The sequence below is a fragment of the Anabrus simplex genome, chromosome 2 (assembly GCF_040414725.1).
Source record: "Anabrus simplex isolate iqAnaSimp1 chromosome 2, ASM4041472v1, whole genome shotgun sequence".
Lineage (NCBI taxonomy): Eukaryota > Metazoa > Arthropoda > Insecta > Orthoptera > Tettigoniidae > Anabrus > Anabrus simplex.
The window spans coordinates 37,831,578-37,858,854 of NC_090266.1; the positions used below are offsets into that span (position 1 = coordinate 37,831,578).

General features: G+C 38.0%; 1 protein-coding gene across 1 annotated transcript in view; it reads right to left on the reverse strand.

Moving 5' to 3' along the window:
• Nucleotides 1-5,874: 5,874 nt before the first annotated feature.
• LOC136864943 (transmembrane protein 229B) overlaps nucleotides 5,875-27,277 on the reverse strand; it is a 134,929-nt gene continuing 113,526 nt past the window's right edge. Inside the window, exon 3 of the mRNA XM_067142352.2 lies at nucleotides 5,875-6,515. Coding sequence (XP_066998453.2) covers nucleotides 6,187-6,515 — 329 coding nt within the window. The 3' untranslated portion in view covers nucleotides 5,875-6,186. The remainder of the gene's footprint in view (nucleotides 6,516-27,277) is intronic.

Below are 27,277 nucleotides of genomic sequence, written 5' to 3' on the forward strand. Positions count from 1 at the left end.
AGCAGACTACTGTATGTACAGCGCTTCCTTCACGGGTGGCTTTCACAACAACACATTCCCAGTTTCTTGCTAGGTCGGGTCGTTGCACCGGCCCGTAAGCAGAGTTCACTGCTGTTAAAACCCCACCTCCCTTGTTCTTACTAGTAATGATATTTTGCCCATCCAGGAGGAAAATAACGTAATTGTCGTGCAGTATTTCACTATTGTCGATTGAAGAGTCGAGCCAGGACTCCGTTAAACACACGCAGTCGTAATGCATGTCACTCAGAGCGACGTTAAAGTCCACGAGTGATTTCTTAAGACTACAGACATTCTGGCAGTAGATGCTAAGGCTGGTATTTACCTCCGGTCCTGGGTTCAGCTGGACATCGCCGGCAACTGCTAGTAGTAGAATACTCAGCGTCAGGATGGAGGTAGATATGTCACTGGCCGAAGGCTTGTACTTTACACGCTGACTGGACGCCATTCGCTGCTGCTTGCCGTTAATGCACAACACGCGAGCGCTTATTTGCAGCTTATTATTTGAGAATATATCTTCCCAATAAGTTATACCGCACTTAACATATCAGTATACTCTAGTCGGTTCAATTTCATTCACACGTAACCGAAATAAAAGCACTTGGACCACAAGAAACACGATTATTGTCAGGAACACGCTTACAACACGCCTGTAATCGCCCGCCATCATATACTCTTTTATAAATAACGTGTGTGTGACAACTTATGTCTATATAAAGGGCTGTGTCCTATAGCGTCTGTTCAGTTGATTGGTAGGAGTTGAATGGAGAGACTTGCCATGAAGTCAATTGGAGTCAATTGGAAGTAGACGGACGGCGAACAGTGATATGGATACGTAATCGTCAGTGACCAAATGGATTATATGTTCGGAGTGTGTTTCGTGTATCTGTTCGGTCGAGTTCTTGTGTCACTTCGGTGACAGCCGAATATTGAGTCGTCGCAATGCAGACTAACATTTATTAGTGAATTACTTGGAAAGTTGATTGTGAAGTGTGAATATAATTTCAAGCCATGCTATATCTCGTTTGTGAAACTAAAAGGATACGTCGCCAAATTACGTTTGAGATACCTACGACTGATACCGACTCAAAAACTCAAAGGAATACGTCGTAATAACACTCAAAGTGTTGAAGGTACTGTTACGTGAACCAGTGAGGGATAAATTTCTTGTACAACTTTTAAATGTCCGGTCAAGAGGATTTCAATTTTAATGCCTAGAATTTCTTTCAGTTGTTATTTCAGAATTTTATATCATACATATTATGGCAACTAGTCTTGCCATTTCAATTATCAATTTAATGAATATCTTTTGTTTAATATCAAATACAGTTTATGGTTTTATTGTAATGGTAGAATTAGATAACCTCAAATTTTAATGAGGAAACCATACTTCAATGTCCTTTTCTCAGAACCTATATGTTATGCTGTCAAAGTAAGCTTATTACCTCACACCCTAGAGATTTAACATTCTATTATCATTACATTTATTTGTAGCTGGTGCCCATCAACAATTGTATGTGTAAGTAATCAGGTAAGCACTAAGTGTGAGTATATAGTCCGACGATTGAACATTTTACTTCATAATTATTTTAATACTGTTTCATATTTGTAAAGTAGTGAGATAATCACAGTGTTTATGAATAGAAATGTGGACATTAATTTATGTTCGAATTTTATGTGTGTAAAAATGTATATCTTGAACTATTAAGTCACCGCAGACTAGTTAGTGTATCCCTTAACTTAGCTAGATACAACAGGTTCTTTGTCTACATGTTGCTGGGGCACGTCAAAATGAAACTCATACCGTCCAATATGGGCAGATGAAAGGGCAGTATAAATGCTGTATGTTTGAGTTTCGACACCATATTCAGTACGTTGTGGAAAGTTGGGAAGTACAGATAATTTTCGGTACTATCATTGAGCGTCAAAGAGGACAATCTTCGAAAGAAGAAAGAGAACTTATGATTTTGCACCATAAAAGAAGAAAATCACTTCGAGAAATTGGTAAACTTGTAATAAATACTCGTGCAACTGTACAGTGCGTTATATATAGATATAAAAGTACACGCAGCAAACACAAAGTGAGTGGGAAAAAAATTTTCAACCTCAGGGAGGATCGTTGGATAGTAAGACAAGTGAAGAAAATGCAGCCATTAGTGTTCAGAAACTGGCTGTGTTGGCTGAGGAACATGCCAACAAGATAGCACATCCAGAAACTATTCGACTTATCCTAAGGAAAAGTAACAGGAATGGACGAATAGCTAGTAAGAAACTATTTGTAAGCAAGAATAATTGGAAAAAAAGGTCGAGCTTCGTTAAGGAGTATGTAGAAAAATATTTTGACGTTTGGAAGACCATTATTTCTGCAGATGAAAACAAATACAATCTCTTCGGATCAGATGGAAAGGTTAATGTCTGGAGGAAACCAATTCAGGAGTTGAAACCTAGCAATCTACGTCCAAGTGTCAAACATGGTGGAGGTAGTGTAACTGTCTGGGGTGCATGTCAGCTAGTGGACCAGGAGAATTGAATTTTATTGATGTGACCATGGATCAACATGTGTATCTAAATGTACTGAAGGAAAATTTACGACCTAGTGCTCAAAAGCTTGGAATACTTGATCGATATAATTATTACCAAGAAAACGACCCAAAGCACAAAGCTCATAAAGTACGGATGTGGCTGCTGCATAATTGCCCGAAAGTACTCAAGACACCTCCACAGTCACCAGACTTAAATGCTATAGAAAATCTATGGCATTACTTGGCGGTAGCGATAAGAAAACACCAGATTTCGAACAAAGATGATCTGAGAATGGCTTCTTGTGAAGAATGGACGAAAATAGATCCATCTTATTACGAGAAGTTGGTACAGTCTATACTTAATAGATTAAGAGTCATAAAAATTGCTAAAGGTTATCCTACAAAGTACAAACATTGTGTTATTAGAGATTGTTCAGGAACTACTTGAAGGTGTATGAGTTTTAGTTTGACCTGTTTCATGCATGTTTAAGAATAATGCATTAATTTTCTTTGGAAGTATAAGAAAGAGGAGTTGATTCACTTTGTACCTTAGTAGAGAAATGTGTATTTGTTAAACCAGAACCAAGACTAAAATAAAGTAATATATATTTTTTTGTTGTTGAAATAAACAAGCTTTCCTCTAGTGTATGACTTTCATTTTGACTCACTGTATATGTACAGAATTTTGGAAAATCGGGACTATCAATAACATGTAAAGTTGCCTGGGTCAGTGCAGCCACTCGGCGTCTTGGGAGCAGCAAGTCTGTGGATGTTCTCTGTAAGTGCGGGAGATCTCTCTCTCTCCAAGTTAATACGGTAAATATATGATACGGGGAATGAACTGGAATCACAGATCAGACTTCTCCGGGTAATGCTACACTGAATAGAGTACCGAGTTTTGTAAGTTACAGGTTTGCGAACGACAGCAAGAAGACCTCGAGAACGTTGTGAGATGGACAGCAGGTAATGGTATAATGATAATTGGGGGGGGGGGGGGTAAGAAGTCACCTTGTAAGGCCTCTAAGTTTTAATTACTATGTTGGTGGTTCACTGTAAGTACCCAGGTGTTAATATAAGCGACAATATTCATTGGGGTGATCACATAAACGGAATTTTAAAAACAGATTATAAACTTCTTCATATCGCTATGAGGGTATTCAGTGGTTGCAGGAGGGATGTAAAGAAGAGGGCGCATACGTCAATGGTAAGACCCCAATTAGAGTATGGTTCCAGTGTATGGGACCTACACCAGGATTACTTGATTCTAGATTTGGAAAATATCCAAAGGAAATAAGCATGATTTGTTCTTGGTGATTTCCGACAAAAGAGTAATGTTACCGAAATGTTGCGATGTTTGGGCTGATAAGACTTGGAGGTAAGGAGAGAGCTGCTAGACTAAGTGGTATGTTCTGCATTCTCGGTGGAGAGATGGTGTGGAGTGGTATTAATACACGAATAAACTTGGGTGGAGTTTATAAATGTGGGAAAAATCATAATTGGAATGTAATGTTAGAATATTGCCATTGGAATTAACCAATGAAAGTTAAAATCCCCGACACGGCCGGGAATCAAACCCGGGACCGTCTGAACCGAAGGCCAATACGCTGACCATTCAGCCGACGTGTCGGACGGAGACAGAGTTAATTGCAGATCAGTGGTGATTGATTGAAGTTAAAATTCCACTGATGTTGCTCGTGATGCGCCGATTCTCCCTCACTGTCATCCGTTGGGTTGTTCCGAGCACTTGTTCACTGCAGCCATACGCTTTGTGCACGTGTAGCTACAGTACACCCGTCAACGTCAGCTTCGTCCGATATCGTTTACGTAGGTCTATCAGGCTGGCACCATTTCCATCTCCAGTATCAATCAATCAATCAATCAATCAATCAATCAATCAATCAATCAATCAATCAATCAATCAATCAATCAATCAATCAATCAATCAATCAATCAATCAATCAATCAATCAATCAATCAATCAATCAATCAATCAATCAATCAATCAATCAATCAATCAATCAATCAATCAATCAATCAATCAATCAATCAATCAATCAATCAATCAATCAATCAATCAATCAATCAATCAATCAATCAATCAATCAATCAATCAATCAATCAATCAATCAATCAATCAATCAATCAATCAATCAATCAATCAATCAATCAATCAATCAATCAATCAATCAATCAATCAATCAATCAATCAATCAATCAATCAGTCAATCAATCAATCAATCAATCAATCAATCAATCAATCAATCAATCAATCAATCAATCAATCAATCAATCAATCAATCAATCAATCAATCAATCAATCAATCAATCAATCAATCAATCAATACGAATGACCTATTTCTTTTTCTGTTGGGTAGTTTGACCAGAAATTCCGTCATTCATGTGATTTGTATCACTTGCTGACCATTTTTCTTCGTTTCCTTGCCGCGGGAAAACGGGTAATCTGATTAATTTATTTTTGTATTTGAGCTCTTGTTAGTTCAAATTAATATTTAGGATACATTTTCTGGTATTAATCAACAGAAAAGTGACAGGTTAGAGGATGATCAAAACATAAATTCGCTAATGATGTCATAGAAGAAATGGACAGACCTCATTTTAAGCGTCTCTCGGATATCCAGGAGACTGTTTCTATACCATAACCCGCTTCATTTAAAGTCTCACTGTCGTGAAGCGTGACGCCTGTTGGACCTCCTAATATCCACTTGTTTGCTACGCGCACCTCTACAACAACAGTGGAACCTCGATACCTCGAGTCACCTCGGGAGCTAAATTTTATTTCGAGTTATCGAAATTTCGAGATATAAAGAATATCGTTTTTGAGCATGTATAGCACATAATTGAATCATATGTATCTACGGGCTTGTACTGAACACATTAGTTTAACAGTATTTAACATTATACGAACAGACTTTATTTTACGGCATCACTTTAATTACAACCGTTATTTTAGTAACTTTTTAGATGTGAAACAAGAAACATACTTTGGAAAAAAAACCGTTAGTCTCTTCTGTTTGTTACTGTTGACCTTTTTTTCACACTGGAACTTCTCGTCAATACCAATGGGTTCGAGCCCTACTGTCGGCAAGCCTGAAGATGTTGTTCCGTGGTTTACCATTTTCACACCAGGCAAATGCTGGGGCTGTACCTTAATTAAGGCTACAGCCGCTTCCTTCCCATTCCTAGGCCTTCCCTGTCCCATCGTCGCCATAAGACCTATCTGTGTCGGTGCGACGTCGAGCAAATAGCAAAGAAAAAAATACATTCGTATAAATGAGAGAGAGTTACTGAGAGATACAAATGCATTTATTTCAAAGTAGAAAATACAGTGTTAACGTTTGAAATACGTAATGCTTCTTGTCACTTTTGTGACTCTAAATATAGGATCAGGCACAAACTGTAGACTATGTCGAAGCGCTGGACATGAACTCCAGTGGGATAGATATACTTTTAAACGGCACTGTAAATCGACGTCACTTCGCCGATTCTTGGTCACATATCTGACTTATGAAGACAAATTCCTACAATGAATTAATTCCGTTAAAAATATAAAAAAATCCTCGTTTTCTCTCCTACGGTTTGTACTGTACCTGCTGGATTGATGGAAGTACTTAGAATAAGACAACGTTTAGTGTTTTGTTTTCTCATCCACTTTTATTAATGACGGCAGCTGCGTGATAACACATTTCTCCATAACAAGGGACACTATGTACCAAAGAGGGGCGTATTCAAAAGTTATAAGGCCATGCACGTTGTAGTCAAACTGGGAGTAGTTCCATGGGCAGGCGTGGAACATGGAGAGAAGTGAACCGGTAGTGTACTCCCACATGTACACCCACAAGAGATAGGCCAGTCCTCGCAGTAGGAGAGGAGCTCGACGCTTCATACAGATATGCATATATTCCATGACTAGCCCCGAGATTCCATAAATAGCCAACGACCATACACTGGAGCAACCTGGACAAAATGAAGAAAAGTTAGAAATTATGAATTACTTTCATACATCTTGTTAATAAGATAGAGGGTTTGATTTGGTTTTAAGTGGTCCACCTATTATCTGCGCACTTTTTAGCGATAGATGTGTGTACGGGTTTGAGGAGTAAGGAGGGAGCTCTCCGGTTCCGTTAGTACTGCCAGCTGAATGGAAATGAAATCTGAACTGAATCGATAATATGATCGATCGATATGAATTTTCTAAACCTTTGTTGTCTTAAGCCAACAACTGTGTCACACACACATTATATAACATTATATAATATTTCTCGACGCGAATCTTATTCCTAGAGTGAATTCTATAGTTTAGCTTTGCTGTCTAAATACCAACAGTACTAGTACGTAAAGTGTACGCCAGATGTCGCACAGCGATGCATAAGCGATTCATAGTTTGTGTTTCAAAGGTTGCCAGTACGAATCTCGAAGATTGACGAGGTCGACCGATTCAGCACTAGGGTGTAAATATATCGCTAAAAAGTGCTCAGATAATATTCAGTACAAACACATGGACATGTGACTACAACTATATGTTAGCATCGGTTATACCACATTCACTCCCGTAGACGCCTTAAGGCGTTTAAGAGCAGCCTATGTGCGGGACCGTATCCGAGTTAAGGCGTTTAAGGTCGCGCGATGTAAACTTTGTTTCGAATTTAGGGCTAAATTCATACGAAGTCTTTTTTGCTAGTTGCTTTACGTCGCACCGACACAGATAGGTCTTATGGCGACGATGGGGCAGGCGGCGGCCGTGCCCTTAATTAAGGTACAGCCCCAGCATTTGCCTGGTGTGAAAATGGGAAACCACGGAAAACCATCTTCAGGGCTGCCGACAGTGGGTCCCGGATGCGAGCTCACAGCTGCGCGCTCCTAACCGCACGACCAACTCGCCCGGTGTACGAAGTCGCACTTCGTGTTGCAAACCATAGATGGCGTATAAATGAACAGTCCCTCGCCTTGACTACCTGAAGAGAGGGTACATTTCAATGCTTTATTTTTGTTTTCTTTGAGTAAACATGGACTTATGGGAGGGTGTGTAGTGAAGTGAGTTATTGTGTCGCGATAACATGAGTCACAAACGAAGTATACGATGTGAGGAAATTGAAGACATACTACTGAACGATGTTTCTGGTGATGAACTCATCCCTGATTTCAGTGATAGCGAAAGCACTTCCGATGATGATATACTAGACTCTGGGCAAAGTGAAATTCAGCACATTAAAATAACCGATACGCATCCATCTTATTGCCCGCCTGCAATCAAGTTCACTGGCCGGGTAGGATTAAATGTTGACACCGAAAGTAGTAACGAAATTATGTCTTTCGTCAGTTTACTCGTAAATGACGATTTCCTTGAATATGTATGCCATGAGACAAACCTTTACGCGGAATACGTTATTAGTGCAACACCGCGTCCAATCGCTAAATAGGGCTATTCTATTTTTCAGGCGTGGAGACCGGTGGACGTAAATGAGATGAAAAAGTTTTTAGGACTAATGTTTGTAACCGGAATAATTCAAAAAACAAATCGGAAAATGTACTAGACAGTGGGCACTATTTTCGGCTTGCCGATTTTTCGAAAACCATGGCACGAAACCGGTTGGAAAACATATTTTCATTCTTGCATTTTGTTTACAACTTGCTTTACGTCGCACCGACACAGGTAAGTCTTATGGGGACGATGGGAGAGGAAAGGGCTAGGAGTGGGAAGGAAGCGGCCGTGGCCATAATTAAGGTACATCCCCAGCATTTGCCTGGTGTGAAAATGGGAAACCACGGAACACCATCTTTAGGGCTGCCGACAGTGGGGTTCGAACCCACTATCTTCCGAATACTGGATGCTGGCCGCATTTAAGCGACTGCAGCTATTGATCTCGGTTTCTCTTACTTTAACATCAGCGGTTATTATGAGGGGAATCCTGGTAGGCTATACAAAATTAGGCCGATTCTCCAAAGCTCAGCGACCAGTTTTCGAACAGTAACGTTTAATGTAAAATAGTGCACAATAGAGATGAGGGTAAATAAAAAGTCTGGGCTGGAGGTTTAAATCACCCGCTGAGGAGTTGGTAGTCAACGTGATACCATCATTTTTTATTTTGGTACTGGTTCCGACCTTTATGGTCATCATCAGCCGTCATAATCATTGGTACATACAAACATGAAACAGCTGAATCTGTCTAAATCATGAACCCTAGATAAAAAACGTACATACAGACATTTTAAAACACTCCAAATAAGTCTGTATAGTGGTCTTGAGAGTGACGATCAGTCTTGATCTAATGTCGGTGCGTACAACACCTGTTCTTTGCTCTCGTTTATTGGGTTCTTTTCATTCTTTTCCAGACATCGTTTCTGGTTTGAAATAGACGATCCATTGACAACCGCCTCAACAGTTTTATTGGTCTGTAAGATTCTATTTTACGGATGTCCCCCTCATTCATGGTAATACTGTCCGACTCGTTGTCTGAATGGTCAGCGTACTGGCCTTAGGTTCAGAGGATCCCGGGTTCGATTCCCGGCCGGGTCGGGGATTTTAACCTTCTTTAGTTAATTCCAGTGACTCGGGGCTTGGGGTTTGTGCTGTCCCGAACATCCCTGCAACTCTCACCCCACACATACCACTATCTTCCACCACAATAATACGCAGTTAACTATAAATGGCAGATGCCGCCTACCTTCATTGGAGGGTCTGCCTAACAAGGGCTGCACCTGGCTAGAAAGAGCCACACAAAATTATTATTATTATTATTATTATTATTATTATTATTATTATTATTATGGTCATACTCGTCAGTTTTGGCAACAAGCTGACACCGATGTTAGATCAATAATGACTGTCGATCTGATCGTCACTACACACACTTTTTTGGAGTGTTTTCAAGTGTGTTTATTTTATCTAGGGTTCATGATTTAGACAGATTCAGCTGTTTCATGTTTGTATGTACCAATGACTATGACGGTTGATAATGATCAAGAAGGTCGACTAGTACCAAGAATAGAAATGATGGTATAACTGATACTAAAATACAGTAAGTTGTATTCACATGTGTTTGTATTGAATAGTTGGACCACTTAAGACCAAATCATACGTAACTGGTGTAAATACGGATCAAAAAATGAAACTTATAGAATATGAAGATAGAAGGTTTTCATTTAGTAAGTTCGCCGTCGTCCGCCTCTGTGGTGTAGTGGTTAGCGTGATTAGCTGCCACCCTCGGAGGTCCGGGTTCGATTCCCGGCTCTGCCACGAAATTTGAAAAGTGGTACGAGGGCTGGAACGGGGTCCACTCAGCCTCGGGAGGTCAACTGAGTAGAGGTGGGTTCGATTCCCACCTCAGCCATCCTGGAAGTGGTTTTCCGTGGTTTCCCACTTCTCCTCCAGGCAAATGCCCGGATTGTACTTAACTTAAGGCCACGGACGCTTCCTTCCCTCTTCCTTGTCTATCCCTTCCAATCTTCCCATCCCCCACCAAGGCCCCTGTTCAGTATAGCAGGTAAGGCCGCCTGGGCGAGGTACTGGTCATTCTCCCCAGCTGTATCCTCCGACCCGATGTCTGAAGCTCCAGGACACTGCCCTTGAGGCGGTAATGGTGGGATCCCTCTCTAAGTCCGAGGGAAAAGCAAACCCTGGACGTTAAACAGATTAAGAAGAAGAAGAAGAAGTTCGCCGTCTGCGAGCAGGCGAACAACCGTCTTGGTACGAACTGTTCCTAAAGTGACGCCACTTCTCACAGCCTTGTTCTCCTAAACAAAGCTGAGATTCAGGAGGCCCAATATGAAGATAGCCAGTTTAGTGGATGAAACAAGCCATTCTTTGTTCAATAAAGCTTTTGCGTTCGAGTTCTTCTTCATGGATTCTTCCAATTTCCTGTCCAATATTGTGTTTCGGCCACCTGGGTGTTCGCAGGATATTTATTGAAACTACGGTCTCGAGATCATGGGTTCAAGCCCCCTCCTCCACCACAGATTTAAAGTCTGTTGCAATAAATGGAACATGGGTCTCTCAGTCTCACGGAAACTATTCGGTAGAGGGGGCTTGATATCCCGTACCTCGGCCATCCTCAAAGCTGTTTCTCTCTTCAGCTTCACACAACCTGGACAATTCCTCTTCTTGAAAGGCTCCCTTCCATTCTCCTGAAGGGCAGCTTCCTCGTTGTAGTCAGACAGTGGTACTGAGGTCAATCAATCAATCAATCAATCAATCAATCAATCAATCAATCAATCAATCAATCAATCAATCAATCAATCAATCAATCAATCAATCAATCAATCAATCAATCAATCAATCAATCAATCAATCAATCAATCAATCAATCAATCAATCAATCAATCAATCAATCAATCAATCACCACTGATCGGCATTTACGGCAGTCACTCAGGTCGCATGTTGTTTACCTAGTCTTTCCTTAAATATTCACAAACAATGAGGAAATTTATTGAACATCTGCCTTGGTAAATTATCATTCTGTAATCCCTAATTCCCCTTCCTACAAACGAATATTTTCCCCAATTTGTCCTCTCGAATTTCAACTTTATCTTCGTGTTGTGTTGTTTTCTACTTTTAAAACACCACTCAAATTTATTCGTCTACCAATGTCATTCCACGCCATCTCCCCACTCACAGCTCGGAACATACCACTTAGTCGAGCGGCTCATCTCCTTGCTCCCAAGTCTTCCCAACCCAAACTTTGCAACATTTTCGTAACGCTACTCTCGTCGGAAATCACCCAGAACAAATCGAGCTGCTTTTCTTTGGATTCCTTCTAGTTATCGAATCAAGTAATCCTGGTGAGGGCCCCATACACTGGAACCATACTGTAATTGGGGTCTTACTAGAGACTTATATGCCCTCTCCTTTACATCCTTACTACAACCCCCAAACACTCGCATAACCAGAGATCTATAGCCGTTATTTACAATCCCATTTATGTCAATAACCCAATGGCGATCATTCCCTATGTTAACACCTAGGTACTTACGATCATTCCCTACCGGGTACCGGGCGAGTTGGCCGTGCGCTTAGGGGCGCGCAGCTGTGAGCTCACATCCAGGAGATAGTGGGTTCGAACCCCACTGTCGGCAGCCCTGAAGATGGTTTTCCGTGGTTTCCCATTTTCACACTAGGCAAATGCTGGGGCTGTACCTTAATTAAGGCCACGGCCGCTTCCTTCCCATTCCTAGGGCTTTCCTGTCCCATCGTTGCCATAAGGACTATCTGTGTCGGTGCGACGTAAAGCCACTAGCAAACAATCATTCCCATAAGGAACTTTCACCCCATCAGCGCAGTAATTAAAACTGAAAGGAATTTTCCTATTTCTGAAACTCACAACCAGAATTTGAACCCCGTTTATCAACATACCGTTGCCTGTTGTCCATCTCACAACATTGTTGAGGTCTTCTTGCAGTTGCTCACTATCTTATAACTTAACTAGCAGTTACCCGTGGCTTCGCTCGCGTGGATTTCGTAACTTGATGAAAGTAATAATTCCTCACAACTGTATTAAGCATTATCAGAAAATCCGTAAAATATAAAAACACACCGAAAAACTGAGTTTCATTCACCCCCAGAAACTCTTTTTAAAGCACGTTTGTGGCAGTGCCTTTTGGTGCTACGATGACCATGCGACAAACAACTGTACACGTGAGAAACAGTCTTCTCTCAAGTCGGTCGAAAACAAAGAAAAAAAGTATACATGTTTCTTTATTTTTAAAGGAGATTTCAAATACCTAATTGTACGCCTGTAGCATCTTTATTTTTTGAGTTATAAGTATCCTCATAAAAATAATTCAACCCCTTTATCAAGCTTCCCACCACTCCCACCTTCACCTAAGTGGATTTTCCAAAAATATACATGTTTCTTAATTATTAAAGGAGATTCAAATAGCAATTTCCACGTCTGTAAAAATAGTTTTTGAGATATAGGTATCCTTGTAAAAATAATTCAACTCTTTTTCACTTCTTTCACCCTCGTTAAGTGCCTTTTCCGAAAACAAAAAGAAAATACACTTTCCTATATTAGTAATGGTCTTTCCAAATATCAAGTTTCACGTCTGTAACATGTTACCTTTTTGACATATAAAGTAGATATACCGGTACTCATTTTAAAAATTCACCCGATTTTTCAATACTTTTCACCCCATAAGTGGATTTTCCGAAAACAAAAAATACGTGTTTCTTCACTGTTAGAAGAATATTAAAAATGCCAGTTTCACGTCTGTAACACCTTCAGTTATTGGTATATGTGTGATCCTTATAAACAGAATTCAACTTCTTTTTCAGCCCCCCCCCCCAAAGCACCCAAAATTGCGTGTTTCTTTGTTTTTAAAGAGCTCCCAAATACCAATTATCACGACTGTAACATCTTCCGTTTCTGAGATATATGTGTCGTCATAAAAAGAATACAGCTCGTTTTCACCCCACCGCATTTATTTCCCCCAGATAATGCATGTTCCTTTATTTTTAAAGGAGATTCCAAATACCTATTTTCACGTCTGTAACATCTTTAGTTTTTGAAATATAACTATCCTCATACAAAGAATTCAACCAATTTTTGAACACTTTCACCCCCTTCTTTAAGTGGATATTCTGAAAACAAGAAAAGTATTTCTTCAGTTTTAGAGCAGACGTCAAATACCAATTTTCATGTCCGTAGCATCTTCACTCCCTTCAACTCCCTTCTTAGTCCTGATTTTTCTGAAAACTATTTTGTACATGTGTTTTCACTTTTAAAACGATAATACACTGACTGACAGAGCAAATGCAACACCAAGAAGGAATGGTCAGAACTTTATGCCAATTGCAGGGTAGACTGACGTCACTGAGGTATGCTCATGATGTGAAATGCGCCGCTGTGCTGCGCACGTAGCGAACGATAAATGGGACACGGCGTTGGCGAATGGCCCACTTCGTACCGTGATTTCTCAGCCGACAGTCATTGTAGAACGTGTTGTCGTGTGCCACAGGACACGTGTATAGCTAAGAATGCCAGGCCGCCGTCAACGGAGGCATTTCCAGCAGACAGACGACTTTACGAGGGGTATGGTGATCGGGCTGAGAAGCGCAGGTTGGTCGCTTCGTCAAATCGCAGCCGATACCCATAGGGATGTGTCCACGGTGCAGCGCCTGTGGCGAAGATGGTTGGCGCAGGGACATGTGGCACGTGCGAGGGGTCCAGGCGCAGCCCGAGTGACGTCAGCACGCGAGGATCGGCGCATCCGCCGCCAAGCGGTGGCAGCCCCGCACGCCACGTCAACCGCCATTCTTCAGCATGTGCAAGACACCCTGGCTGTTCCAATATCGACCAGAACAATTTCCCGTCGATTGGTTGAAGGAGGCCTGCACTCCCGGCGTCCGCTCAGAAGACTACCATTGACTCCACAGCATAGACGTGCACGCCTGGCATGGTGCCGGGCTAGAGCGACTTGGATGAGGGAATGGCGGAACGTCGTGTTCTCCGATGAGTCACGCTTCTGTTCTGTCAGTGATAGTCACCGCAGACGAGTGTGGCGTCGGCGTGGAGAAAGTCAAATCCGGCAGTAACTGTGGAGCGCCCTACCGCTAGACAACGCGGCATCATGGTTTGGGGCGCTATTGCGTATGATTCCACGTCACCTCTAGTGCGTATTCAAGGCACGTTAAATGCCCACCGCTACGTGCAGCATGTGCTGCGGCCGGTGGCACTCGCGTACATTCAGGGGCTGCCCAATGCTCTGTTTCAGCAGGATAATGCCCGCCCACACACTGCTCGCATCTCCCAACAGGCTCTACGAGGTGTACAAATGATTCCGTGGCCAGCGTACTCTCCGGATCTCTCACCAATCGAACACGTGTGGGATCTCATTGGACGCCGTTTGCAAACTCTGCCCCAGCCTCGTACGGACGACCAACTGTGGCAAATGGTTGACAGAGAATGGAGAACCATCCCTCAGGACACCATCCGCACTCTTATTGACTCTGTACCTCGACGTGTTTCTGCGTGCATCGCCGCTCGCGGTGGTCCTACATCCTACTGAGTCGATGCCGTGCGCATTGTGTAACCTGCATATCGGTTTGAAATAAACATCAATTATTCGTCCGTGCCGTCTCTGTTTTTTTTCCCAACTTTCATCCCTTTGGAACCACTCCTCCTTGGTGTTGCATTTGCTCTGTCAGTCAGTGTAATACCAATGTTCACATCTGTAACCTTTAAGTTTTTGAGATGTCCTGCAGATATGCTCCTTTTAAAAATTAACCGCCATTTTACTTCTCCTTAAGTGGATTTTCCGAAAAGAAATTGTCTCTCTCTACTTTTACAGGAGATTCCGAACACCAATTTTGATGTCTGTAACATGTTACGTTTCTGAGATATACTGTAGATATACGAGTCTTTTTGAAATTTCACCCCCTTTCTCGCTCGTACTCACCCCGCCTTAATTGGGTTTTCCAAAAACAAAAAATGTGTTTCTTTATTTTTAAAGGAGATTCCAAATACCAATTTTTATGTCTGTAACGTCTTCAGTTTTTCAGATATAAACATCCTCATAAAAGGTATTCAACCCCGTTTTCTCCTGTTTTTACCCCCTCCCCCTTAACAGGATTTTCCGAAAACAAAAAATACGCGTATTTATTTTTAAAGGAGATTCCAAATACCAATTTTTACGTCTGTAAATTTTTAAGTTCTTGAGATATGGATAAACTCATTTAAACAATTCACCCCATTTTCAGCCTCTTAGCTCTTGGATATCCAAAAATCCTCCCTTAGTGAGCACCTACATTCTAAGATAAATGTGTCACCAAAATTTATTTTCTTTACGTCCAGTAGTTTTGCCTCGGCGATGATGAGTCAGTCAGTCAGTCAGTCAGTCAGTCAGTCAGGACATGTTATTATATATATAGACTAGCAATTAACCGCGGCTTCGCTCGCGAGGATTTCGTAATTTGATGAAAGTAATCGTTTCTCGGCATTGTACTAGGACACTATCTGAAAATTCCTAAAGTATAGAAACTCACCCAAAAATTGAGTTTCATTTACGAAAGAAATTCTTTTTAAACCATGTTTGTGCTATTACCTTTTGGGGCTAAGACGACCATGCGACATAGAACTGTACATGTGAGAAACAGTCTTCTCTCAAGTCGAAAAAATAAATACATGTTTCCTTATTTTTAAAGGAGATTCCAAATACCTATTCCCACATCTTTAACATTTTCAGTTTTTGAGATATATATAAGTATACCCATAAAAAATAAAGAAACACGCATTTTTGGAGGGGGGAATCAACTTAACGGGCTGGGGTGTAAAAGGAGCTGAAATCTATTTATGAGGATACTTATATCTCCTAAACTGAAGATGTTATAGGCATGGACATTTGTATTTGGAATCTTCTTTCAAAGCAAAGAAACACGTGTTCTTTTGTCTTCGAAAAATCCAATTAAGGGGGGTGAATGAATTGAAAAATTAGTTGAATTCTTTGTGTGAGGATACTTATATCTCAAAAACTAAAGATGATAAAGACGTGAAAATTGGTATTTGGAATCTCCTTTAAAAATAAAGAAACACGCACTTTCGGAGAGGGGGAATCAACTTATCGGGTAGGAAGGGGGGGAGTGAAAAAGGAGTTGAATTTATTTTATGAGTATGCTTATATCTCAAAAACTGAAGATGTTACAGACGTGAAAAATTAGTATTTGGATTCTCCTTTAAAAGTGAAGAAACACGTATATTTTCGAAAAATCGACGTAAAGGGCGTTGGCTTGAAAATAAGTAAATAAGGAGTTGAAATATGTTTATGAGGATATATTATCTTAAAAACTGAAGCTGTTACAGACATGAAAATTGGTATTTGGAATTTATTTTCAAAATAAACACGTATTTTTTTGTTTTCGGAAAGTCCACTTAAGGCGGGAGAGGATTGGAAAGAAGTGAAGAAGAAGAAGAAGTTGAATTATTCTTATGAGTAGGCCTATACATTTATCTACAGACGTACAGGCATGAAAAATGGTATTTAGAATCTCCTTTACAAGTAATGAAACACATATTATTTTCGGAAAATCCAGTTAAGGGACTGAAAAGAATTGGAAAAGCGGGTGAATTTTTAAAATGAGTACGGGTATATCTACATTATAACGCCGATTTTCCTATAAAAATATGTGTTTCTTCGTTTTTAAAGGAGATTCCAAATACTAATTTTCACGTCTGTAACATCTTCAGTTTTTGAGACATAAGTATACTCATAAAAGAAATTCAACTCCTTTTTCACCCCTCTTCCTACCCGATATGTTGATTCCCTCCTCCAGAAAGTGCGTGTTTCTTTATTTTTAAAGGAGATTCCAAATACCAATTTTCACGTCTTTATCTTTAGTTCTTGAGATATAAGTATCCTCACACAAAGAATTCAACTAATTTTTCAATTCATTCACCCCCTTAATTGGATTTTTCGAAGACAAAAGAACACGTGTTTCTTTACTTTGAAAGAAAATTCCAAATACAAATTTTCATGTTTCTAACATCTTCAGTTTTTGAGATATAAGTATCCTCATAAATATAATTCAGCTCCTTTTTCACCCCAGCCCGTTAAGTTGAATCCCCCTTCAAAAAATGCGTGTTTCTTTATTTTTTAAGGTATTCCAAGTACAAATTTTCATGTGCGTAACCTTAAGGGTTTGAGATATAAGTTTCTCCGTAAAAATAATTAAATATTTTCACTTCCTTTCACCCTCCCCTTTAAGTGAATTTTCCGAAAACAAACAAACAAACTTGTTTCTTTATTTACATAAAAGAATCTTCCGAATGCCAATTATCACGACTGTAACATCTTCAGTTTTGAGATATATGCATCCTCATAAAAGGAATTAAACTCCTTTATCACCGCCCCCTCCCCCAAGTTGATCCCCCCCCCAAAATGCGCGTTTCTTTATTTTTGAAGGGGATTCCAAATACTAATGTTCACGTCTGTAACATCTTTAGTTTTTGAGTCTACTGATGGTATGGAGCACAGTGCTCGACGTGCTGCCGAATAGCACACATCAAGTGTCAACATCTACAATAAAGAATACGTCCTACAACACAAAGTGAAGAAAGAAGCTTTCAGGCTAACCAAAATACACAAGATATGTTGAAATTAAGTAATACATATTGACATTTGACAAATCAAATAACTAAGGGAAGCACGTCGCTAAAACAATGATCTACATTTATATACCGTATTCTATCAAATTTTATGGTCAATTCAGTCTTAACATAAACTTTAAGCTTTGTGTATATATCGACGAAGTCCCGCACTAAACACCGGACAACTACCTGATTTCAACATAAGTGTTCATATTACTTCAAGAAACTTACACTATTATACCATCAGTACACGAACACGGCTGATCAAATATCATAACATAGTCGCATATACAACACGCCGCCAGAATTAATCTGTACTTCAAAATATTTTATTCATATAGTCATAAGTTTTAATGTGGAGCCGTGAAAACTTTACAATTCAAGAATATTGTACACCTGCGCACATTATAGTATTGCAAAGTTTTGGCTCTCATACCGATTAACGCAGACGAAGACGAAGATAAGACGAAAACATTTGCAAATTAATAACGTTTTTATCCATACTATGTGACAGCTTTATAATTTAAGAAAAATGTATTTTAACGTACATCATTCATGCACATATAGTAATGTTAAGTTTTAATTATTATATCAGTTAATGTAGACGATTATTTAAACTAGAACATTTGTAATGACAATGTTTTTATTCATATCATGTGACATTCTTATTGTGATGTTTTAATTGTATGTTATGATTGTCAGCTGAAGATGACCTTCACAAGCTCGAAACCAGTACTGTAGAACAATAATATATAAATATATGTATTGATTAGGTGGTAGCTTCAATACTTCATATTTGTGAATATAATCAATACAGAAATGAAACTTATAGATTATGAAAGGATTACGTGCTTTCTTACTTTGAAAGAAAATTCCAAATTCAAATTTTCATGTCTGTAACATCTTCAGTTTTTGAGATATAAGTATCCTCATGAAAATAATTCAACTCCTTTTTCACTCCACTCCCGCCCCTAAGTTGGTTTCCCCCACCCAAAAATACGTGTTTCCTTACTTTAAAGAAGATTCCAAATACCAGTTTTCACGTTTGTAACATCTTTAAATATTTTGGTATACATTCTCATACAAATAATTCAACTAATTTTTCAATTCTTTCACTCCCCTGTCCCCGTTAAAGATTTTTGTTCCGAAAACCAAAGAATACATGTTTCCTTATTTTTAAAGGAGATTCCAAATACCAATTTTCACGTCTGCAACATGTTAAATTTTTGAGATGTACTGTAGATACGCTAATTTTAACAATTCACCCCCTTATTCAGTTCCCCTTAAGTGGATTTTCCGAAAGAAATATTTATGTTTCTTTACATTTACAGGAAATTTCAAATACCAGTTTTCAAATCTGTAATATGTTACGTGTCTGAGATAATTTGCAGATATAGTCTTTTTATAAATCACCCCGTTTGTCACTCCTCTTCACCCCCTATTCATCGGATTATCCAAAAATACAAAAATACGTGTTTCTTTATTTTCAAAAGAGAATCCAATTTCAATTTTCATGTCTCTAACATCTTCAGTTTTTGAGATATAAGTCTCCTCATAAAAGGTGTTCAACCCCTTTTCCCCCCTTTTTCACCCTCTTAGTGGGATTTTCCGAAAAAGAAAAAATACGTGTTCCTTTATTTTTAAAGAGATTCCAAATACCATTTTTTACGTCAGTAAACGTTTAAATTTTTGAGATATAAATCGCCTCATTTTAAAAATTCACCCCACTTTCCACCCCCTTGGCGACGGAATATCCAAAAATCCATCCTTAGCGAACACCTATACATTGATATGAATGTAAACCCCAAAATTGCATTTCTTTATGTCCAGTAGTTTTGGCTCGGCGGTGATCAGTCAGTCAGTCAGTCAGCCAGTCAGGACAAGTTATTTTATATATATATATATATTGCACCATCCCGCGTCCAGGTTGACTACACGAGTTTCCAGACTAGCTCTTGATAATACTTTCATCTGCCGAATATTCTTGGGTTGTGAGTTCCGCGTGAGAAAGAAACACCGACGGCCTACGGTAAATACCAACCTACGTAGATGAACGTCTTCAACACGCTATTAGTCGGTTACCGTATATTTTTGATACCAAAATTTATCGCAAAAATCAGATTATCGTGGCTTGCCAAGAACATCGTACATGACATCATCATGATCGCAACGAAAATCAGTCATTCCAAGCTTATACCTAGTACCTATTCTAAGTAGACATTGAAAGAATTCAATATTACTCTACTCAACTTTTATTCATAAATTGATTTATGGATGAATTGGAATAAACGTTGATTACCTTGAAAATCATTTATACAGTATAGCAGGTTTCCTATTCAATCAGTTTCTCCATAAATATATTGATGTTGTCTTGAAGAAATAGGTTTGGGAAAACCTCTGATAAATAAATAAAATAATGAACTTAGGCCTTATTCATCTGACTCATAATCTTAGCCTATCGAAAAATTGTATTATAACTAAGTAGTTTCCAAGGAATTCAAATGAAAGGAAAAATAATTAAATTACGTAATAAGTAAAATTATTCAACATAATTGAAAAAGTTGGATAATTGCAATAATTATAATTATTATAATGTTTGTAATGAATGAATTATTTGGATGCATCCGAAAGTTCTAAGTAAAATAAACTATATTCCTACTATATACAATTCAAATTAAAGTTCAATTGGAAAATGAGGAAAACGCAAAGAAAATGGCCAATAATTAATCACTCAATTAATTAATTAATTAATTAAGATCTGGAATCTCTGAATATCAAGCTAAGTTGCTTCTCGAAATCATCAAAATTCAATTGCCTGAATTAAATTCGCATACAATTACAGAAATGTATATCACTCGGTTGAAAACAGTTCATCTCAATGTCCACGCACAGTAGAAAAATCGTGTGAAAGGATTACTGTCTGATCCTTAGGTATTTACTCTATTCGAAGTTTCAATTTGTTCAATGTTTCATATTTTGTACCAACTAGCCTCCATATAAGCAAAACTAAGTCCACTTTAAGTCGTAAGCATCTTCAAATTATTTCCATCGTAAGGATTACATTGCTAAATTATTCAATTATTCCTTTAATTCATGGTTAAATTTCAGCTAAAGTGCGTATATGACTTACCATAACATTTCCAAGTATATTACGATTAATATTCCAACGAAATACCATGTGTGGAAAAACTGACACACAAGAAGACTCTATCCTCATCTAAAATCCACATATGAAAGTCTAAGTTACCAGTGATGTCTAATATTGCTCCAAAAGAAAATAAATAAATCGTAAGCTGACTTGCCGTAAGTGAGAATATATGAAAACATTCGTAGTTATGTCAGTGAAGGTCTAAATGTTTACGTAAGTGATCTCTCGGCTCTTCGAAGATCCTACTTATTCAATTAATTCTTTAGTGATGGCATTAAGATCGTATCCTAAACTGTATCATATATATAAATTAGAGAATAAAATAGTAATCAGAAACAGTACGTTTCACCTCCGACACCTTAGCATGTGCAACCCACACATACTACCATTTCTCGAAGAAATACTATGACCGACACCTTAAATAACAGTAACTATCACCATCAAAATACACTAGCAATTCATATGCTAACTATATTCATTATTTAACACTTCCATTATCGCGTAGCATTTATAATTGAAGCACTCATTCCATCAAAACACAACATATGTACTATCACCTGCACATATATATATTCATTACCATTACTGTCATAGTATCAAATAAATAGTACACTGTAACCTTAAAATTGTGCCATCAAATTTCCTTGTAATACTCCCTAAATACGATCTTTACGCTTGCTCTTAGTCAAAACCATCATGCATATAAATATTAGGTTCCTCATAATACTCTAATATTTCACTGACAACAAATTATGAAAAATATCAATCACTTCTCCACTCTCATATTGACAGATTTACGAACGGCATTTCACTGGTGCTTTAACGCCTATGTTTGGAATTTACGGTAACTTTGGATGAATACCTATTTCCTTGTGAACACACACACGTATATTAATTACGCACACAAAATGTTACTACATATATTATACATTAACCCAAAGAATAAGGTTTTCTACTTACGATACGACTTAAATGGGGACTTATCTTTGCTTATTGGATCTGACTTCCATTTCGCTGTTGATCATCATGGGATGGTAGGTCTTGCTCCCTGGTTCGGCTTAAGTAATAAGGAATCATCTCGTCATCACAGCTGACTACTATCCTCCTGGATCATCCATCTCGTCAAGCGTTACCATAGCCAGAGTAGTCCTCGCCTCAGCTTCTTAGAACATCATGACGGCCTTCATTGCATCAAGGACAGAATAATACAAGGCATTAGTGGATTTATACATGGTAATCTGCTTAGTAATGCTAATGTGGTCAGTATATTTGTTTTCTGTTCCGCTTAATTTGCCTATAAGACTCTAAATATCGTCTTGTTTCAAACTGCCTTGCTCGCCGAAACGTTATGAATTTTATGTGCTTTAAGGATTGCACTCTGTTCCGTCTACTTCAGTTCTCTTGATGTTATGCAGTATCGGGCAAATAAAATGTTCCGAGCCCAACCGTGACGTAGTGAAGCTCCAACTTGACGTTTCTTATCAGCTGGTCTCTTATCTCACGTATATGTCAATTACAGCTGGTGTTCGGCGGGTTATCGTGGACTTGATCTTATCTCTAACAGTAGACTAAACTCTCCAATTATTACTGGGTTTCTTTACGCGATTCCGTCTTTCTTGGTGTAGTGCTCAATTAAGAATCCTTTCCTAATGGAAGATTTTTTTTCAATAATGGATTTAAATAATCCGCTCTCGTCATTCTTTCGCACTGCCTTCTAAAAAAAAAAATTCCTTCTGTGATTGCCGGTTGAATTTATCATCTCTTCAGTTCATACAGCTGTTAATTGTTTTTATTCTGACCCGCTAATAGCCGAAGCGCCATTTTTGTTCCAAATATAGTAACTATAGAACGGTGAAATGGCACATTTACTCCTCCCACGTTGACTTAAATATATGGCTTGCTATATATTTATCCTATATATTTCTAAGATCATAAATGGGACTTTTCACTGTTCACAGTTAAAATTTTGAGAGCATTACTGTAAGTTTTTTTTTTTTTAATGGATTAGTTCGTTCTTCTCATAAGCCATTCCACTTCTCATTCCTTATTTAACTACGTCATTTGATGGATCCTAATCCCTTTGTTCCTTGTAATATAACTTAATATTTGCCGCATTGTGTATTCCTTTACTTCTACCATTCAGATCGTGAACTTCATAAGCGTTGTTTCCAAATGACCGATGTATAACAAATGGTCCATCGAATAAATGTATGAACTTTGCAAATATTTTAGCGGATACGTTCGAGATTGCTGGCTTCTTTACTAATATAAGGATTGATTTCCCACGAGTCTACTCGTGTAATAACTATGAATTTTGGAATTTTTCATTGCGTTTTCAACATTCTCCTTGTCTTTCTATAGATAAGTTAACATTCTTCTCCTTCCGTCTGGTAATCTTGACGTCCACTTTCGTTCGTCTTCTTCTCTTCTTGCTTTCGTTTTCACCTTTGAACATGGTTCTTTCTCTTCATACGTATTTGCTTGCCATTTCTTTGAAGTAACCTTCGGTTTTCTTATGAATCGTTTGGTCAGTACTGTGCTAGCCTCAAGTAAATGAATTTCTTTCTCTTCTTCTTGCAAATCTGCCTTATGCATGTTTACATGATTCTGCATCTGCCAAATTTCTGCTTGAACTATCTTGGTTTCCATTTTTCTTCTTTTTCTTTGTCTCTCCTCCATTCTCGCAATTTGCTTCATCTGCTTTCGTTGCCATTCTTCTCGTATGTCTGGTTTTTCTGGTTTTTCTCTTCTTATTTCTTCTCTGAATAGTTCTCGTTGTTTCTCCTTCGGTTGTTCAATTATTTTCAGTAGTTTTTCTTCTCGGTTTTCAACATCTTCTTCTTTCTTCTCCTCCGGTTTCCCAGCTTCTTCTTGTGATGATCTTCGTTGATTTTCATGTTCTTCTTTCTTCTCCATTCCTCCTTTAATTTCGGCTCTCCATTCATCTATAGTGTTAATGATCTCGTTTGCAGTTGATCGTACTTTCAAGATTTCTTCTTTCATTTCCGTCATTATTATTTCGCGTCTTTCTTCTTGCTCCCTAGTTACCTCTTCCATCTTCTTCTGATATTTGATCAATTCTTCCTTCTGTTCTTGATGACCTTTCTTCATCTCTTCCATCATCTGCCTCTGCTTCTCTTCCTGTTTACTAATAATTTCTTCCATCATTTGCTTCTGTTTCTCTTCTTGCTTCCTCTCCTTCTCTTCCTGTTCTTCCTTCTGTTTTCTCTCCTTCTCTTCCTGTTCTTCCTTATCACGCTTTCGGTTTTCTTCCATCATTCGCTGTTGCTTTTCCATCATTCCTCTTAAGATTTCGAACATTCCCTGTTGTTCTTCTTTCTGTCTCCTCTCCTTCTCTTCCTGTCTCTTCTCCTTTTCTTCCTGTCTCTTCTCCTTTTGTATTCTCTGGTATTCTTCAAATTGTGCTTTTAATTGACTCAATGTTGACATCTTTACTTTTACGTATTATCTCCGAATTCTCTATTATTTCAGAAAATACTCTAATTCTGCCCTAATTCCTCTATAGTTCAATATTCACAAATATTCTTATCCTTACTCACTCAACTGTACTGATACAATGCTTAAATATAGGCTTAACCACTCTGACTAGGCTTTGCTTACGAGGATGACCCAATTACTCCACAAAATATGAAACATTTACCTTAATGACTAAGATTCCAAATCCTAATTCTGGCCTAAATAATTAAAAAAAAATTCAAATAACTCAACTTATCATCTACTTCCTATATCTAAGTTATTTCATAATAAATGGTGATCAACATGTTAGTAACATCCCTTACATTCACTTACAATGTTTTATATTTACAATTATAAAGTCCTCATATTCTACTTTAGCTTCCTCTGGACAGAAATTCGATTTTTTTTCTAGCCATCCTGAAATATTTTCTTCCTCTCATCCATCCGTTTCTCTCCCCTTTTACTTCTGATTATTATTATTATTGGGCATCTATTCGATTTCACAGTCCACTGTTCTGCTGTGCTTCCTTCGATCCCAATATAATATCTGGTCAAACGACAATTTTTTTTATCAGATATGACTAAATTTTGCATGATACCTCCATTTTCACTCCATTATCTGGTCCATACATTCAAAATCCTCTGTGAATTAACTCCTAAAATATACCTTTCCTTCTTATCAAGGCTCTCTCAGTAAAATTTGAAATTGCCACATGTTTGTGTAATTCTACAATACTCAACAACTCCACTTCTTGACCTTAATATCTTTCTCTTCATTCTAAATATGACGTAACATCATATGAATATGGTTTGATAACCAACATCTCTCTCCCACGGTGTTTTTCTCTTGAATTATTCCACTATTGCGGCATCAATTACTACATGTTTTAGCCACATTTTGCCCCACAGTGTCCTCCTATATTTGCTACAGATTACTCCCACGGTGTCTTTCTCTTGAATTGCTACACGTATGGACAATTTATCTACAATTGGCGACCATTCGTGTACACCTTTTCCTCATTTCGCATGGCACCAATTTAACTACAAGTTTTGGCGACCCTTTACTGCCACGGTGTCTTTCTCTTGAATTGCCCCGCAGTTGGGCAGCCAATTAACTACATGCACCATCCCGCGTCCAGGTTGACTACACGAGTTTCCAGACTAGCTCTTGATAATACTTTCATCTGCCGAATATTCTTGGGTTGTGAGTTCCGCGTGAGAAAGAAACACCGACGGCCTACGGTAAATACCAACCTACGTAGATGAACGTCTTCAACACGCTATTAGTCGGTTACCGTATATTTTTGATACCAAAATTTATCGCAAAAATCAGATTATCGTGGCTTGCCAAGAACATCGTACATGACATCATCATGATCGCAACGAAAATCAGTCATTCCAAGCTTATACCTAGTACCTATTCTAAGTAGACATTGAAAGAATTCAATATTACTCTACTCAACTTTTATTCATAAATTGATTTATGGATGAATTGGAATAAACGTTGATTACCTTGAAAATCATTTATACAGTATAGCAGGTTTCCTATTCAATCAGTTTCTCCATAAATATATTGATGTTGTCTTGAAGAAATAGGTTTGGGAAAACCTCTGATAAATAAATAAAATAATGAACTTAGGCCTTATTCATCTGACTCATAATCTTAGCCTATCGAAAAATTGTATTATAACTAAGTAGTTTCTAAGGAATTCAAATGAAAGGAAAAATAATTAAATTACGTAATAAGTAAAATTATTCAACATAATTGAAAAAGTTGGATAATTGCAATAATTATAATTATTATAATGTTTGTAATGAATGAATTATTTGGATGCATCCGAAAGTTCTAAGTAAAATAAACTATATTCCTACTATATACAATTCAAATTAAAGTTCAATTGGAAAATGAGGAAAACGCAAAGAAAATGGCCAATAATTAATCACTCAATTAATTAATTAATTAATTAAGATCTGGAATCTCTGAATATCAAGCTAAGTTGCTTCTCGAAATCATCAAAATTCAATTGCCTGAATTAAATTCGCATACAATTACAGAAATGTATATCACTCGGTTGAAAACAGTTCATCTCAATGTCCACGCACAGTAGAAAAATCGTGTGAAAGGATTACTGTCTGATCCTTAGGTATTTACTCTATTCGAAGTTTCAATTTGTTCAATGTTTCATATTTTGTACCAACTAGCCTCCATATAAGCAAAACTAAGTCCACTTTAAGTCGTAAGCATCTTCAAATTATTTCCATCGTAAGGATTACATTGCTAAATTATTCAATTATTCCTTTAATTCATGGTTAAATTTCAGCTAAAGTGCGTATATGACTTACCATAACATTTCCAAGTATATTACGATTAATATTCCAACGAAATACCATGTGTGGAAAAACTGACACACAAGAAGACTCTATCCTCATCTAAAATCCACATATGAAAGTCTAAGTTACCAGTGATGTCTAATATTGCTCCAAAAGAAAATAAATAAATCGTAAGCTGACTTGCCGTAAGTGAGAATATATGAAAACATTCGTAGTTATGTCAGTGAAGGTCTAAATGTTTACGTAAGTGATCTCTCGGCTCTTCGAAGATCCTACTTATTCAATTAATTCTTTAGTGATGGCATTAAGATCGTATCCTAAACTGTATCATATATATAAATTAGAGAATAAAATAGTAATCAGAAACAGTACGTTTCACCTCCGACACCTTAGCATGTGCAACCCACACATACTACCATTTCTCGAAGAAATACTATGACCGACACCTTAAATAACAGTAACTATCACCATCAAAATACACTAGCAATTCATATGCTAACTATATTCATTATTTAACACTTCCATTATCGCGTAGCATTTATAATTGAAGCACTCATTCCATCAAAACACAACATATGTACTATCACCTGCACATATATATATTCATTACCATTACTGTCATAGTATCAAATAAATAGTACACTGTAACCTTAAAATTGTGCCATCAAATTTCCTTGTAATACTC